Below are 16,952 nucleotides of genomic sequence, written 5' to 3'. Positions count from 1 at the left end.
TCTCCACGTCATTTTCTTAAGGCAGCTCTGTCAGCACGTCCAGAGGTCATCGCGGCTGCCATCGCCCCGCCCCGCCCCCACTGCCCTCCGGGACCACTCCCCCCGGGCCACCCGGTGCGGACCAGGAGGCCAACCCTTTTGCTCTTGTGCCCTTAGGTACCCTCACCTCCATCACCAACCTGGCCACGAGTCTGGCCCGCAACATGGACCGGCTCTCGCTGGACGAGGAGCACTACAACCGGCAGGAGGAGTGGCGGCGGCAGCTCCCGGAGAGCCTGGGCGAGGGGCTGCGGCAGGGCCTGTCCCGGCTGGGCATCAGCCTGCTCGGTAAGGGGTCGCCTGGGACTCGGGCTCGGGCGTCAGCCCGCAGATGGAGGTCCACGGGCCGGGACCAGGGGTGGAAGTGGACCTCCCGTCATTCTGCCGGAGAAGTGGAGGCTCGGGGAGGATGAGGCCCGTGTTCTGGTTCCTACCAGCGAGGCTCTGGGACCCGACACCCTCCGCAGAGCCCTGGTGTGGTGGGGCAGGCCTGTCATCCCAGACCTGCCCGATCCTTCTCCCGGCCAAACTCTGGGCACCACCTTTCCGTGCCTTTCGTGAGAACTGCCTTTCTGCCTTGTCAAGGCTTCCATAACGCATCATTCATTCCATTGGGGGCCCGCGCGGGGTGTCCACCCAAGGAAGGGACACATAGCAGGCTGTCTGCTTGTTAAAGGGAGTAACAGGTAAACCTCCCAAAGCCTTGCTCCTTCTCTGCGGGCGAGAGAAGGATCCTGCAAAAGCCTGCTGTTGTTGGAGAGGCACTTGAGCAGTGTGCTGGTGTCATGTAAACTTCAGTGAGGAGCCCACGTTTGCCTTTCATTTTTTTAAAGAGTGCAGGATCCTGACTTCGCGTAATTACTGCTTGTCAAGCAGCCATATGGTATAGCTAGAGGTGAAGAGCGCTCTGGGTATTTCCAAATATTACGAATGTTTGAAAAATAAGCTGCGTTGGAAACATCTATAAAAGGGAAGCTTCAGAGCTGAAATTCTGCAGAGCAGCATTTTCAAGGGTATCTTTTGTTTATTTGTTTGCAAAGGAATTTCAAACTGTATTGCTTGGCAGCCTGCCTGCGGAGCATCTGAAGGAGTGTGCATCTCACAGAGATCAAAGTGGCCCAAAGCACAGGGAGCAAAGGTCAGAAAAGATGAGCTTGAAAAGATTTGTCCTCTCCAGGCTGCAGTTCTATACACCATCCCGCCACTCTCGGCGCAGCCAGCTGAGGCTCTGAGAGGAAGCAGTACGATGTTACGAGTTCAGCTAAGTTACTAGAAATTGTGAAGGTCCTACGCTGCATTGGTGCGGGGCGTGGTCCTGTGAGGATGTGCCGGACCAGGAAGTGTGGCTGCCCTGGGGAAGGGGGTGGGGTGTGGGGGGGTGGCGGTGGTCCTCAGGAGCCGGCAGACCCCGCTGCAAGGGTCCGGGTCCCCTCTTTGTGACCTCGGGGCTTCATTTTTGTAATCCGGGGCTGGAAATACCATTGAAGGAATGTGTGCTAGGCTAACAGTCCATGTTCCGGTAGACAGCACCTACCGTTATGTTATGGTGGCAAAGGAACGGTTGCCTGGTTTTGAGAGTGTCATGGCAGAGAGCCATCTGGGCAGTGGCAACAGCATTTTCGCTTTAGTTTTAGTCCGGTGGGTAAAGTGGCTGTAACCACAGGAAGTGACAATGAGGTTATCTTGGAGGCCTTGAGTCATTATGTGGGAACCGTGGGACCTCTTTCTGCTCAGAGTGTGGCCTCACATGCCCTCTGCTCGGGGCAGGAGAGCTTCCTCGCCACCCTCCAAGCTCTTTTTGGAGGGAGGTGCTCCACAGAGGAGACCTTAGCTGGCTGGCATGTGGCCATTTCCAGCCCGACTAATCTGTTCTCTTCCCACCCCGAGAAGCCCACACCCGCTACCCAGTTTCCACAGCATAGAACTGTGCCTGATGGTGAAAATCAGTTACCTGGGGAGCCATGATTCTGCCTTTGTGATGCCAGCCTTTGGAATATGGCTTCTGTTTTGTTTTTTATTTTATTTTTTTTTAGGGCCACCTGTGGCATATGGAAGTTCCCAGGCTAGGGGTTTAATCAGAGCTGTAGATGCTAGCCTTCTCCACAGCCACGCTGCATTTGTGACCTATGCTGCATCTTGCATGCAACGCTGGATCCTTAACCTACTGAGCAAGGCCAGGGATCAAACCCACATCCTCACGGATACTAGTCAGGTTCTTTACCTGCTCAGCCACAACAGGAACTCCTGGCTTCTGTTATTAACCAGGGTAGAAAATCATCAACCTTTGCACGTTGCTGTCGTCACTCTGTCCTGGACTGTGCTTGTCCACACAAGGGAGTCATTTAGCCTGTCCGTGGAAACCGCAGTAGGCTCACGGAGTCATTCTGTCTCTCTAGTAATTCCCCAAAGCAGGGAGACCTGGGGCTGGTGTAAATCCCTCCTCCACAGGGTGTACTGATGGAACTCCCCAGCCCCGGCCTGACCGAGGGCCCCCAAGAGCTCTGCTCCCAGCAGCACACCCTCAGGGAGTGTGTCCATTTCTGGCCTCCTCAGACTAAGGTTGGCCCAGACCAGCCCCCTTTCCTGGCAGAGCTCAAGAACTCTCTGTATCCCACTGGGTCCTCTCACAACATCTGCTCCTCGATGTGTGAAGAGCAAGAGTAGGACCAACCACGTCCCCTCACCTGGAAAGGCATAGATTTGCTGCCATTTAATCCATTCCCAGAAACAGTGTTTAAAACTGCTAAATGCAGAGTTCCTGTCATGGCTCAGTGGTTAACGAATCCGACTAGGAACCATGAGGTTTCAGGTTCCATCCCTGGCCATGCTCAGTGGGTTAAGGATCTGGTGTTGCCGTGAGCTGTGGTGTAGGTCACAAACGCGGCTCGGATCCTGTATTGCTGTGGCTGTGGTGTAGGCCGGTGGCTACAGCTCTGATTAGACCCCTAGCCTGGAAACCTCCATATGCCATGGGTGTGGCCCTAGAAAAGGCAAAAAAAAAAAAAAAACCCAAAAACAAACAAAAACAAAACTGCTAAATGCAAGTAAGTGCTCAATTGGAGTGAGAGCACCTCTCCTGGAAGAGTTTGAGAGCCATGCTCAGCGCAGTTAAATGCTGGTTCCTCTGTTTCTTCCCTTACAAGATCTAAACATAGATGATCTGCTCAGTAAAAATATATTTAAAGAGCACTTCAGGGTTGACAAAGCACTTTCACATGTGTCATCCCATTCGATTTTCAGACCCTAGGCAGGACGCGAGCCTTGAGTCTTCTTCCCCCACGTCACCCACCCTGGAGGGCTCCGAGCCTGGAAGCAATCAGGATGTGGGAGACTGAACAATGGCAAGTTCCAGGGTAGGAAAAACACATTTCCCCCAAATGTTTATGGGTTTGATGGGCCTTCTTGACTCCACTTGGCCCTCTGGGGGACACTGTGCAGTGTTGTGAGGCCCCAGAAAAATCAAAGGCCGTCTTTAGCTGCCATGCCCGGCCCTGTGGCCCCGGGTCAGCGAAGAAGTGTCGGCCTGCGGAGAGATGCCGCCGAGGCTCCTGGAGGAGCTCAACATCCGTTTTCTGAATGCAAAGGCTTGTGGAAAAACTGTTTAACCTGCAGAACTGGCGTCAGGTTTGGCCACATTTACCAGATCCATTCCCCAGACGCCCCCACTTCCCACTACACCCTGGAGTCCGCTGAGGGAGACCTGAGCCCCCGTCACAGTTACACCACATGTTCCCTCCCAGAGGAGGCTTCTTGCTCGTGAATAGCAAAGGCAGGAGTCAGAACTCACGTCTCTGACCCACGCTTCTTTGGGGCTACCGCCTGACTTAGGAGGCACTGCTGGTTTCCCAGTAGCCGAGCCCTCAGTCTTCAGGGCCACCCTCGGGATGCTGTGTGGAATCCAGCAAGCTAGGCCTCCAGCGGGTGAGCGAAGAGCGGGGCACCCAGCCGGCCTAGCACACACTCCCTCTGATGCCCCACCCCCCCCACCCCCAGCCAGAGCACCTGCTTTGCACTTAGAAGAGAACTGGGGACTGACAAATGTGCTTCCTTCTCAGTTCGCTGATCTGTTCTGGTCAGAACAAGTGAGCCGGGAGGTCTGCTACCCTCTCTGGGGCTTCTTTGTCCCTGGGACAGGGAGCTGTGGAGTGTGTCCCATCTGAGGTCTGCACCTGCAGTATTGTGATTTTTAAAAAGTATCCAAAATCAGGAGTTCCTTCCATGGCTCAGTGGTTAAGGAACCTGACTAGGATCCAGAGGGATGCAGGTTCGCGTTCTGGCTTCGCTCTGTGGGTTCAAGATCTGGCATTGCTGTGAGCTGTGGTGTAGGTCGCAGACACAGCTCTGATCCTGTGTTGCCGTAGGCTGTGATGTGGCTCAGCTGTAGCTCCGATTCAGCCCCTAGCCTGGGAACCCGCATGTGCCATGAGTGCGGCCCTAAAAAGCAACATAACAATCATAAAATAAAAAAATTTAAAGTGTCCCGAATCAAATGACAATGAGGCTGATAAAGGGCAGCACCAAAATAGCCACTTCCCTGGGTTGGTTGCCCCAAGGTCCTTGGCCTAAGGCTGGAGAGCAGGTCACAGAGGAGTGAGGGGCCTCCGGCCTCTGCCCACCCAGCACACACCCAAGCAGCCCTGGAAGCCCCCTGCGAGGCTCGCCCTTCCTTTCCCGCCTCACTCGTCACCCGGCAGCCAGCTCCATGTGGCCACCCTCCCGTGGGCCTGAGGCAAGCAGGGATCAATTTCCACGGCTAAAGCCTCCGAGCAGAGTTGGAGGATATAGCAGTAAATAATTTTCCCATTGTGGGCTTTAGCTGGATTACACTTAATAAGAGAGCCCTCCGGAGCCTCGAGAGCGCTGCCGCACCTGGGGCCCGGTGAGGTGACAGTGGGGACGACAGGCCAGCCCCCCACCAGGGCCTGGTGCTGGCCCAGAGCATGTGCTCCAGCAGCTCCTTCTCTAACTCTTAGAACCTAACACCTTGTCACGGGGTGCAGGCTTTCCACTTTTGGGGCTGCCGGAAGGGTTTATCTATCAAAGTCACGCTAACTGAGCCTTCCCCGCAGCCAGTGGCTGGAAAAAGTGGGAGATCAAAGGGGAGTTTCACTGTGACACCTGTTTGCACGCAGGCAGAGGGAGGTGAGAGCCCTGTGCGGACAGTCGCAGCTCCTGCTCCCTGTGCTGGTCGGGCCTGGTACATTGAAGAGAAATGGGAGCTTTTCACCTGCTCCCCTCCCCCAACTCAATTTTATAGTCTTAATGGAAATCTGTACTTGGGAAAAGCTATTTCTACCAGAAATAGAGGCAATGATTTACTTTATTGGTGAAGTTGTAACTATTGACCCCACCTTTTCTACTCTTAAGCAGGGAGACCTTTCAAAGAAATCAGATAATGAAATTGGATAATCAGATAATGACATCGAAAAAGCTGTATTCTTGGGAGTTCCCACTGTGGCTGAGCAGTAATGAACCTGACTAGGATCCATGAGGACATGGGTTCGATCCCTGGCTTCGCTCTGTGGGTTAAGGATCCGGCGTTGCCGTGAGCTGTGGTGTAGGTCACAGACCTGGCTCGGATCCTGCATTGCTGTGGCTGTGGTGTAGGCTGGCATTTGCAGCTCTGATTAGACCCCTAGCCTGGGAACTTCCATATGCCGCAGGTGTGGCTCTTAAAAAAAAAAAAAAAAGGAAAGAAAAAAGAAAAAGCTGTATTCTTTGATTTGCTGGCTCTTCACTTTAAACTGTCTGCTGTGATTTAAAGATTCCGAGGTTCTTGCCTCTCCCAGTGTCGCTGGCTCCATTAATATTTCCCAGCTGCTCTGACTCCTGACCTCATAGACAGAGAGCAAAACAGCAGAGTCCTCAGCCAAGCACCAAGACTGGGCATCTGGGGGACACTGAAACCGCCATCCCTTGCCTGGGGAGAGCCAGGGTGGCCCAAGCCAGGTTTGAGCAGCTTCCTCGGCTTCCCAGGTCATTTCTTTAGGAGGTTTAGGAAGCAGTGGTCTAGGCTGAGAAACAGACCTGTCACATCAGGTCATTCTTAATCTGTCAATGTATAAACTTAAATGGCTCTGTCAAAATTTAGGGGCGCGAACTCCACAAAGAATATTCCCGTTACAGCTGACCTGAAGGAACTGGCCTTTTGTGTTACTAGATTCTGTTCAATGGAATATTACTTGAAATTAGCAGGTCATTAACCGAGACCTGGAAATCTCCATTTCCCCAGGAGACTTTGAATTAGTGGCGTTTGGAATAATGGGATTTGACATGTACTAAAATTTCTACCAGGGGGACTGTACATTTTCATTAATCCTAGCAGATTTGAGTTGAAAACAGAGAATTCTGTCAAGAATGGTCATGATATTGCTACCTCTTACTGGGTTAGGGAACCCTTCCCTCCATTATGAAAAGATCTGGACTGTTGGGACCTTTTCTCGAACTCATCCTTGATGGCTCAGAGGAAGAGGAGCAAGGAGGGGACTCTGGCTGAGGGGTTCGCCCTCCAGCTCCGGGCATGGCCTGGCTGCCCCATGGGAGAGCCCTTAGAGCAGAGCTGGGGGCACAGGGTTTATAACTGTTCTCAAGCGAAGATAAGTGGCCAAACCTCAGCTGAAGTGAGAGAAAAGGAAGTTTTTCCAAGACTGGCAAAGGGAAAAGCCTGTTTTATACACAGGATCAGTGAATAGCGTGGTGCTTAAGAGCAAGGTGGTGACTCCGACTCCCTAGACTCAAATCCTGGCTCAAGCACAGGACAGCTGTGTGACCTTGGGAAAAACTCCTTAACCTCCCTGTGCCTCGGTGGCTTTCTCTAGGAACTGAGGATAAGAACCATGCCCAGCTCCCTAGGTTGGTGAGAATTAATGATCTCATATAAGTAAGCTCTTAGCCCATAGGAAGCACTCAAAACAGATTCTCTGTAATAGAAGCAGTAGTTACTCCATCAATAATTACTCTTATTAAATAATTATTAATATATTAACATGACCTTACTATGAAAGAATTGCTCTTATTCTTACCAAAAGAGAGAACGTGGGAAAGGGCTGGTCCCTTTCAGTTTTTCATCGTCTTAATTCCGTGAAAATGTATTAGGCTAAGCAGACTCACCCTCCTCCTGAGGAATTATTAGCTCTCTTCCCTGAACTGCGTTGCTTGATTTCTGGAGGAAGGTGTGTGGGTGTCCCTTTGGAAGAGTCCAGCATGTTTATCACATTCGGAACTGAAGTTCACAGATGCTGACCATGATGGGCCCAACCCAGTCTGAACATTGTGTTTTAATGAAGATAATAAATTCTAACAGCCTCAATGTACTTAGGAACATGGTAAATAAATGCATAGCAAAGGGCTTTATAGAGTTCCCGTTGTGGCTCAGTGGGCTAAGAACCTGACTAGTATCCGTGAGGACAAGGGTTCGATTCCTGGCCTCACTCAGTGGGTTAAGGATCTGTGTTACTGCAAGCTGTGGTGTAGGTCGAAGATGTGGCTTGGATCTGATATTGCCGTGGCTGCCATGTAGGCCAGTAGCTGCAGCTTTGGTTTGACACCTAGTCTGGGAACTTCCATATGCTGCAGGTGTAGCCCTAAAAAGACAGGAAAAAAAAAAATTTTAAAAAACCTTCATAATGAGGATAGGGTTTCATTCTCAGTCCTGATAAAACTGTGTTCCAGTTTGAAGGTTTTCATTGTCTCAGGATTTGAAGCCTCAGCCTTACTGGGGATTTTTGTTGTTTTTCAGGGGCAATTGCTGGTATAGTTGATCAGCCAATGCAGAACTTCCAGAAAACATCTGAGGCTCATGCTTCGGCAGGACACAAGGCCAAGGGTGTCATCTCAGGTGTGGGGAAAGGAATCATGGGCGTATTCACAAAGCCCATCGGAGGGGCTGCTGAGCTCGTGTCACAGACTGGCTACGGTGAGTCGTGGGGAGCCTGCCAGGCCAACTCAGACATCATCAATAACTTGCGTTATTATGCCAAGGTTTCCCTAAGATAATCTAGGCCCTTACATGCCAAAGGAGTGGCAAATAAAATAGATAACTTTATAAAGACATAGCTCTTTTTCTCACTTCCTTATGCTTCTTTACACAGAGTGGAATTGGATTACTAATTGTATATCACAGTAATAAAATTATAGAACCAGGAAATCAGTAATTTCAGTATATATATGTATACATATATATATATATATATGACTGTAAAAAGATTGTGACACACACATATAATCTTTTTATAGTCATTTAATAAAATAGACTTTAATGAAAGGTAACCAGTTAGATATTGAGGGCCATATTTAGAATATGTATATGTATATATAATGAGTGTATATATATGTATATAGAAAGAAAGAGGAATACATTGAAGCAGAGTAGAATTCCTTTTTATGGCGAGCAATTTGAAAGGAAAAGGTAGGTTATAAAGCAGATATCCTTAAATGACCGTGCGTATATATTTGGAGAATGAGAGAAAGAAAGGAGGGGGAGTGGGTAGGTGGGTGGCGTGCACACATGCCCGCGACTGCTCGGTGGTGAGCAAGGCTTTCTTGCAGGCAGGCCCAGTCCCCTGGGCAGTGACAGCAGAGGCGCAAAACGTGCCTCAGAAAAGCCTTTCCCGAGCAGATAGCTCAGCCGGGAGCTTGGGCTCTGGGACCGCCTGGCCTCTCCCTGCACGCATGCGCACGGGGGAGCAGCGAGTGCGAGGGAGAGGGCGCACCTCCGCCTGTGCTCATTTTCTGCGTGCTTGGCAGAGCACATTAAAGTGACTTTTACTACATAGGTCTCGAGGATGGTCACCTTTTTACCTAAAATCGGTGTCATCACTTTGATCATGAAGCACCTGGCTGGCAAACATGACAAACTGTGGGCTGGCTCTCCTGCTTCTCAGCAGTGGGAGCGCTGCATTTGCATCGGGCCATAAAGGGTGCGAAGGAGATTTCACTGCAGCCTCCTGCGGCTCACTAGCTCTGACAAGAGGCAGCCAGATCAGGACATAAAAACGTCTGAAAGGAAGAGAGCAGGAGACAAATGCCCACACTCAGGCAACCATCCGGAGAGGCTCCTTTAAGAGACCACACAGACGGGAACACGTGTTCCTCCCGCTCCCCCCGCCACCGCCTCCCTCTCTCCATTTCTCTGTCTCCCTCCTTGTGTGAATGACTTTTCACTTCCAGGGAAACTGACAAAAAGAACTACTGCAACTCCTAACTGGCCAAAGTTAAAGGCTCCCTTATCTAGTGTTTACACATTAATCCAAACAGGATCCCTTTTGCTCTAGACTCCAGTGAGGTAAAGTCACCTTATACTTCATAAATTCCTTTGGTCTTGAAAATGCCATTGTCCCTCGCTGTGTGTCTCCTGGGGTTGAGGAACTCTCCCTTATGTAAGAGCATCTCAGAACAGAACTTCGCATGGCCTTGTTGGTTTCCATCATTCTTGTAAAACTTTTATTACCGCACTGAAGGTTTTACAAACCACTAACTCTTAGTCTAATGACTGCGCCTCATTTATAAACATTTACAAGCCCTCAGAAAGCACACATGCTGTACCATCTTTGGCTCTGGAGAGTCTCTTTGGAGGACTGCACGGCTGCTGCTGGGTGCCCTCATTTGGTGCTGGCACCAGGGAGAGCATGTAATAAACCGGAGGCCCCAAGAGCACTCATAAATGTATATGGAATCATGTTTAACAGCTGGATTAAGTCACTGAAATACTGTATCTAGGCAAACCATGTGCCTTTGTGTGCATCTCTCTGTGTGTTGTGTTTTTTATTATCTGACCAGCCATAGCACAGATACAGAAATATTGTAATGAGCAAGGAAGTCAACCAACAATCTTGACTTTTTTATCGCATCAATTGTAAATGATCTGTAAGCTCTTGCTCAGGACTGATTACTCCCACGAGCATTATGCTTCCTCTAATTGCCAGTCTCTGCTTGGACCGTAGCTCATTCATATTTCAGTCTGTAGTTAATGTAAGATCACGAGGGTCAACAGCATTGCAGTGTTTCATGATTATCTACACACTTGCTTCCAAAGATGTGACATCATTTGGGATCTGCAGCAGTTTATGGATGGCTCCAAGCAGATGACATCACTGTAGCACAGAACTGTTTTCCAGAAAACAACTAGTAAAACTCCCTTACTTCTTTTACCACAGGTATTTTACACGGAGCTGGGCTTTCTCAGCTTCCCAAACAGCGCTATCAGCCAGGTGATCTGCACGCTGACCAGGCTCCAAACAGCCACGCCAAATATGTCTGGTAAAATGATCTAGATGCTTGTTCCACAGTCCACGTGTGCTATGGTAACAGGGCCCGGCTCGCTCTCAAGCTCATGGGCTGTGCTTCCAGGGGAGCCCAAGAGGAGCAGCTGTTTTCAGGGAAAGGCTGCCATCCACAGATCCGGGCTGGCAGCAGAATGCCCCTGCCCCACGTGCCACTCAGGGACAGATGCGTGCTGGCAGAGAAGCCCGGGCCTGCAACTGGGCTTACAGTTCTCTCTGGAGCCAGTGGTCTAATTAGGGGTGACGTTTCTAATGGGGAGGAAAGGAGTTACCAGAGCCAAGGGAAATCTTTGTCTCCAGGAGGAGCTGGGCTCTGTTAAGCAGAATCAGTTTAAGAATTCCCAGTGACAATTACATCTCAAGCTGAAGCTAGTCATCAGGTCAGTGGGGGCCTTTGTTTGGGTACAGTGAGCCCTGATAGGTGACCATCTTTTCAAAGCTGGCTTTGGCCTCACTTTTTGCCTTTCAAACAGGAAAATGCTTCAGTCTCTGGGCAGACCGGAAGTTCACATGACCCTGGATGTAGTTCTGGTGAGGGGCTCGGGCCAGGAGCACGAAGGGTGCTTGCTGCTGACATCAGAAGTGCTCTTTGTGGTGAGTGTCAGCGAGGACACCCAGCAGCAGGCCTTCCCCGTCACAGAGATCGACTGTGCACAGGACAGCAAGCAAAGCAACCTGCTCATCGTGCAGCTCAAGCAGCCAAGAGTGGCCTGTGATGTGGAGGTACATTTCCGAAAGTAGGGTGATTGGGGCTAGCTGCTGGCAAAATCGAGACACGGGGTGACTGCTGCTAGCGGGCATTTACGAACCTGCAGCCTCTGGACTGGCCGCTAGCGACCAGGAGGGCTGCCAGGGGAAGGAGTGTGGGTGGCAAGGAGGCCACTGCGGAAGGGGGTTGGGAAGCCGCCACCCAGGTGCCTGTGAGCCTGTTGTGGGAGAGCCCAGCAGGAGGCTGGAAGGGCCCACAGGCAGGGCTGAGCAGCACTGGGATTGAAGAAGCATGGTTGTCATAAGGCTGGGGTGCTAGAGGGGATAGGGCAGTGAAGCATCCAAACAAGCAGGTCTGTACAAGAAGGGCCATTCCACGAAGCAGGCCGCCTGGTCTGAACTCCACAGAGCAGGCCCACGTCTGCCCGTGGCCTGGAAGTGACTGCAGCAGGTCCGCGGGGACAGGAGAGTGAGGGGTGTCATGCGTGAAACAAGACACAGGCCTGACCTTTGCAAACGCACAAACTAGAAGGCCTGACTTGCCCCCTCCCTCATTCCTAACCCCTGAGACCTCGAGGTCACAATGCTCTCAATAGGGAACTCTCTCCTATCCCCGGCTCTGTAGATCCCTTGCTCTGTGCTGTGTTCCCTTTCCTGTAGGACAGTGTCACATCCCCTCAGTACCACAGGGAACCTCCTGGGGATGCTGCTCAGGCCCTTGGGGCAACTCTCTGGCCACACAGCTCCTGAGATGTACTGCCTGCTGGCTCCTGCCACACCTGTGATGTAGAATGGATGCTCAGGTGGGGCATTCTGGGTGTCAGGGGTCAGAGGTGAGCACCAGCTTCCTGCAGCCCAGCCTGGGCGAGCAGGTGCTCCCACTGGAAAACTGCTCTGCCCCTCACTCCTGGCTGACTGCCTGACCCATGGGGCCCTGAGAGTTGACCTCAGAAACAGACATCTTGTCCCACAGGGCTCGCTGGGAATGGATCAGAGGCAAGCTGGAGCCAGCTGGTCCTAACTTAAGAGTCTGAGTAGCCCCAGAAAAGGACAGCAAACCTGCCTCCAGCAGGTCCTGCCTGGTTCCTTCATTATTTTCTTCCTGGTATGGGAGCCTGCATCTCCCTCACCACTGTTTGGGTAAAATTATCTGAGAAGATGGAAGGCAGCCAACCACAACAACTCTGAGATTTCTCTAGTTTCTTGGATCCTAATCAGTCAGGCTTTAAGCTGGGCTTGGCACCAGGACCACATTACTGGTTCGAGTTGATGACTTTCTGGGAATAAACAGAGGTCAGATGTCCAGGCTGACTTTATTAGATCTGCCAAAATCTTCTGATCCAGTTGACAATAAAGCAGCAGTGATCTGGCTACAGGACTTGGCAAGGGATAGTATCAATAATGATAACTTCAAGTCCTTGGTCCTTAACGAGAAGCTTCCAAAGCCCTGAGGAGTTATCTGTGACTGTCGTTCCTTAGTTGCTTGGGAAATACTTCAGATCTTAAACTATTGAGACTAGAGAATCTGTTGAACTGTCTTCAACTGTGGTCCTTCTCTGGCTTTTCTGTTGGAGGAAGGTACTATGGGGAGTTATCGTAGCTGGAAGCACAGACCTCAGCTTTGCCGGGGGTCAGTGAGATGATAGCTGGAGTCCCCACCCCTAGACATAGCTAAGGCTAGTTGAGACCAGAGGATCACTGAGAGGCAGAAGCACTGGCATTCTGGACACCATGCTCGTTTCCCACTGGCATTCAGGGATAACGCGGTTGGGGTTAGGGGTGGCTGAAAGTGAGCGCAACACCGCAGGGCGGCTGTGGAGCTCACACAGCAGCACCTGGCAGGGGGCAAACTGGTAGATACCCAGCACGCCTCCAGCCTGCAACAGCGACCTGTCCCCTGTACCTCTCCCTAAGAAACAGAAAGTAACTGCCGCACTAATCCTGTGCCCAAACCCTAACCTCCCCCACTCACCCCAACGGTGACCCAGGCTGCAGAACTAAAGGCTCCCTTTTTGAGAGGCAATAGATCCTTAGGAGTACCATAATACAGTGTATTTTCAAAACGGGAGTACATGGGTCACTCAGCAGTGCTGCTTGACACGCTGCACTCTCCTTGGCGGCCGTACCCATGTCAGTGCACAGCAGCCTAATCCACAGGCATAAAAGCAGGCCCGAGAAGCCTACACAGTATCCTCCAGTGAAAAGCAGAGAACAGTATAGAGAACAGTATTTTAAGATCTTGACATAAAATGGCTTTTCTAGGATTTTGCTCTAGATGCTGGGAAACACAGCTTGTGTGAATTTTGAAAGGAATTAACTTATAGATGACATCATTTGGTATGTTCAAATATGGCAGGATTGATCCTTAAAAATCAGCATTTGCTTTGCTTAGTTAAATGCAGCCATTTTTCGGCTAATACTTGCCTAATATGCCTGGCACTTTATTGAAATCCTTTATGAGCAGCTCAAAATGAGTCAGAAGGTCAATTTATGCCTTGGCCATGTTCCTTTCACAACACGGGTTTTCCTGTGCTGCTGTTCAGGAGGAGCAATTAAGACTTTCTGTGTATTCAAAGCGGTCCAGCTGAACTCTGACCCCATCAAATGATATCATCAGAGCTCTGGCTATTGCCTGGTGGTGCAGAGCTTTCATCTGTCAGTGAATCTTTGGGGGCCGCTATTTTCTTTCCCAAACTTAAAAACATGAGGCTGAACTCTTAATAGATGTCCGACTTCTTGCTCTGGCAGGCAGACCTCTCTCCCTCCTTCCCACCCCACTGGCGTCCTGCAGCTTTTAGGACACCCCTGGCTACACTGTCTCGGTGCCCTACACAGAGAGAGAGAAATTCTTTACATTTCTATTTCAAGCACGAAGAAACCCTCATTGAAATGTGTGATTCTTCCAGAGTGGTCTTGCCAGCATTTGGTAGGTAAGACCACTGAAAGGTCAGTGGCTACCTGATTCCCACAGATCAGCAGCTTACTTTGGAAACGTCCCACCGCACTTGATTTACAGTAGAAGCTACAGAATTTCAGGATGGGAGGAATTTATAGCTCTACTTGCCTTTGATGGGTGCTTTCTCAGAAAATCTCTCCTAAGAACTTAGGTAGTATATCTCAGTTCTCCTGCTTGAGTTCCACTGAAGATGAGCCAGACTTTTATGAACCATAAATGTACTTTGCATCCTCCCTCTTTTCCATAAAAATTTCCCCTTCCTCTGCCCAGCTTTTTTATTTTCTCTGGCCTTAAATCCTACAATTTATTAAAGCAGAAAATGTTACAGTTCAAAAGGTATTTATTTTTTTTAATGCTCTGTCCAAAGCCACTGGTTTGAAAGAGGTGCTCTTTTCCACGTTTCTGTCAAACTAAAGAGGTTCTGTCTGGAGAAGTTTGCAGAAACAAGCAAGCAGAGCTTTTATCTCAGGGTATGGAGTTTAACGCTGATTAGAGTCGACCAGAGGAAAGACACTTTTCTCCTTTGTTCCTGGACTAAGCTAGTAAAGAGCAGTGACAGATGTCTTAAGAGTTAATGAACAAAATATTACCAAATCGTCAACTTCAAAACATGGGATTTTTTTTTACACACCAAAAACTTATTCCGTGGCTTTATCAGAGAACCTAAAAGGCACAACATATAATGTATCCAAGGCAAGAGAAGGCAGGATTCTGTTATGAGGTCTTCTTTATGAAGCTTTGGGAACTAAAAAAATCATTCTTTTTGGATCACAGGTGGATGGTACTCGAGAGAGACTGTCAGAGCAGCAGTATAACAGACTTGTGGACTACATCACAAAGACCTCTTGTCACCTGGCCCCCAGCTGTTCTTTTGTGCAGACACCATGCCCCGTGGTGGCTGTGGAACCTCTACCCTCCACTGTGAAAACCTACCACTATATGGTCGACCCACCTTTTGCCCAAGTCTTCATTAGTAAATTCACCATGGTGAAAAATAAAGCCCTGAGGAAAGGGTTCCCTTGAGCCACCTCTGAGGCACTGATTCCTGCTTGTGCAGTTTTTGAAAAAGCAATCTAATGAGCTCTAACATCTAATATGGACGCAAAACCAACACTGTGCTAGAATTAATTTTCTAACACCTTCTAAAACTAATTCAGATTATTCCTTTTCCCTAGAACTAATATACTTTAAAATGCAGTGATACAAAAAAGCCCTTTCTCCTATTTGGGGACAACGAACAGAATCCTATTATTATGTCTTTATAATAGGAAAAGGAATGCATTATCTACGTATTTGTTACATATGTGTTAAAAATTTGACTATAATTACGATCTGGAAACCTCTAACAAAACGTGGTAAGGCCTTGGAATGGAGACAGACTAAAACTTTATCCCAGTTGCATCCGTTTTTAGGCCGAGGTGTCTTTTGCCTAACACCCTTATCTGCAAACGCTGCAATTCTTGAAATGAAATCAAACGCTTAGGATATTATTACTTTGTTAAATGTGTTCCTTAAATGTGATGTTGTTTCTTTCAGTGAAAGCCCCCATTTGTATCCTTTCTTTAAACAGTACATTTTATCAAAGTTTACAAAACATTCTCATGACTGTCCAGGTACCTTTTGGAAAAAGTTTGTTTTACTAGGCAAGCTTAGAGAATCTATGTCTACAGATAAAAAACAGACCCAAAGTGCTCAGGTGAGTTTCTTTAGTTCCATAAGCAAAATACTACTGGGGAACTCCCTCTGATACTCTCTTGTGGCAGGACTCTTTGGCCCTGATGTACTGCTAGAACCAAGAACCCCAACATTAACCTTGACAATGAACCTGTCCAAGTAAGTTTCTTTTGTTGACTTGACTTGATCAAGCATAAAGATATTCCCAGTATTTGATATTCTTTTATATTTAAAGATGGAGTTGGCTGGGTGACAGGTACCACCTTCAAAAATTCAGTAAATATCTCATACTCCAGATTAAAACACATTTTCACTCATTACATCCAAACTTGGGCCTACAACCTGATACCTACAATTGTGAGAGGTTAAGAAAATTCAAATGCCTTCTTTAACTTAAGCCTCACATGTTATTGGTCATAAGAAGTCCCTGCATAGTTGGACAATTCCGGCTGAATATGAAAAAAAATGGTTTCACCATTACTTCGTTGTATCATAATCATTCAGGAAAGTGACAGTTTGGTCAAACTCAAGAGTAACTATTTTTAAGATGTAAATATGTACTTAGTCTTGTATCTTTTATGGTAATTTTGCATACTACTAAGAATTGTTATATAAAATTGTTTAAAATAAAAGCAATCCTTGAATTACTGATCACAAATAGATGTATATTGTCACCAGTTCTTAAAAATGCAGGTTCTCACTAATACCTGGTGAAGGAGGAAGGGGAGGTTATTGCCGTTTATGTTATTGGGGCCCAAAATTTTGCATGATTTAAAAAGAAATAATTTTTGTTAACCTAATAAAAAGAACTAGTGATTAATTTAGCTTTGGCTAAAATACACTTAATTGTTATAGCTCTCCGTAGTATCACTTTGACCACAACAAAAACATCATTATTAAAGGGGAGAAAAGTCCTCTAAGACCTCCTCTGAAAAAAGCTGCCACAGTGTAAATTAGCAGACATTACTCAAGTCCTACTAAAGTAACATGGGGCGTTCCCGTCGTGGCGCAGTGGTTAATGAATCCGACTAGGAACCACGAGGTTGCGGGTTCGGTCCCTGCCCTTGCTCAGTGGGTTAACGATCCGGCGTTGCCGTGAGCTGTGGTGTGGGGTGCAGACGTGGCTGGGATCCCTCGTTGCTGTGGCTCTGGCGTAGGCCGGTGGCTACAGCTCCGATTCGACCCCTAGCCTGGGAACCTCCATATGCCGTGGGAGCGGCCCAAGAAATAGCAACAACAACAACAAAAGACAAAAAAAAAAAAAAAAAAAGGTAACATGGACCTTTCCTGGACTA

General features: G+C 48.7%; 1 protein-coding gene across 6 annotated transcripts in view; it reads left to right on the top strand.

The window, feature by feature from the left end:
• VPS13B (vacuolar protein sorting 13 homolog B) overlaps nt 1-16,481 on the top strand; it is a 717,975-nt gene extending 701,494 nt beyond the window's left edge. For all 6 annotated transcript variants that reach the window (XM_047783533.1, XM_047783534.1, XM_047783535.1 and 3 more), the window contains exons 58-62: nt 157-327; nt 7,778-7,954; nt 10,194-10,296; nt 10,793-11,042; nt 14,758-16,481. In XM_047783533.1, coding sequence (XP_047639489.1) covers nt 157-327; nt 7,778-7,954; nt 10,194-10,296; nt 10,793-11,042; nt 14,758-15,006 — 950 coding nt within the window. In that variant the 3' untranslated portion in view covers nt 15,007-16,481. The remainder of the gene's footprint in view (nt 1-156; nt 328-7,777; nt 7,955-10,193; nt 10,297-10,792; nt 11,043-14,757) is intronic.
• The last annotated feature ends 471 nt before the right edge of the window (nt 16,482-16,952 follow it).

This window comes from Phacochoerus africanus, chromosome 6, assembly GCF_016906955.1.
Source record: "Phacochoerus africanus isolate WHEZ1 chromosome 6, ROS_Pafr_v1, whole genome shotgun sequence".
NCBI classification, from domain to species: domain Eukaryota; kingdom Metazoa; phylum Chordata; class Mammalia; order Artiodactyla; family Suidae; genus Phacochoerus; species Phacochoerus africanus.
Note: the sequence above shows the minus strand (reverse complement) of the source record. Positions and strands in the feature narration are given on the sequence as shown.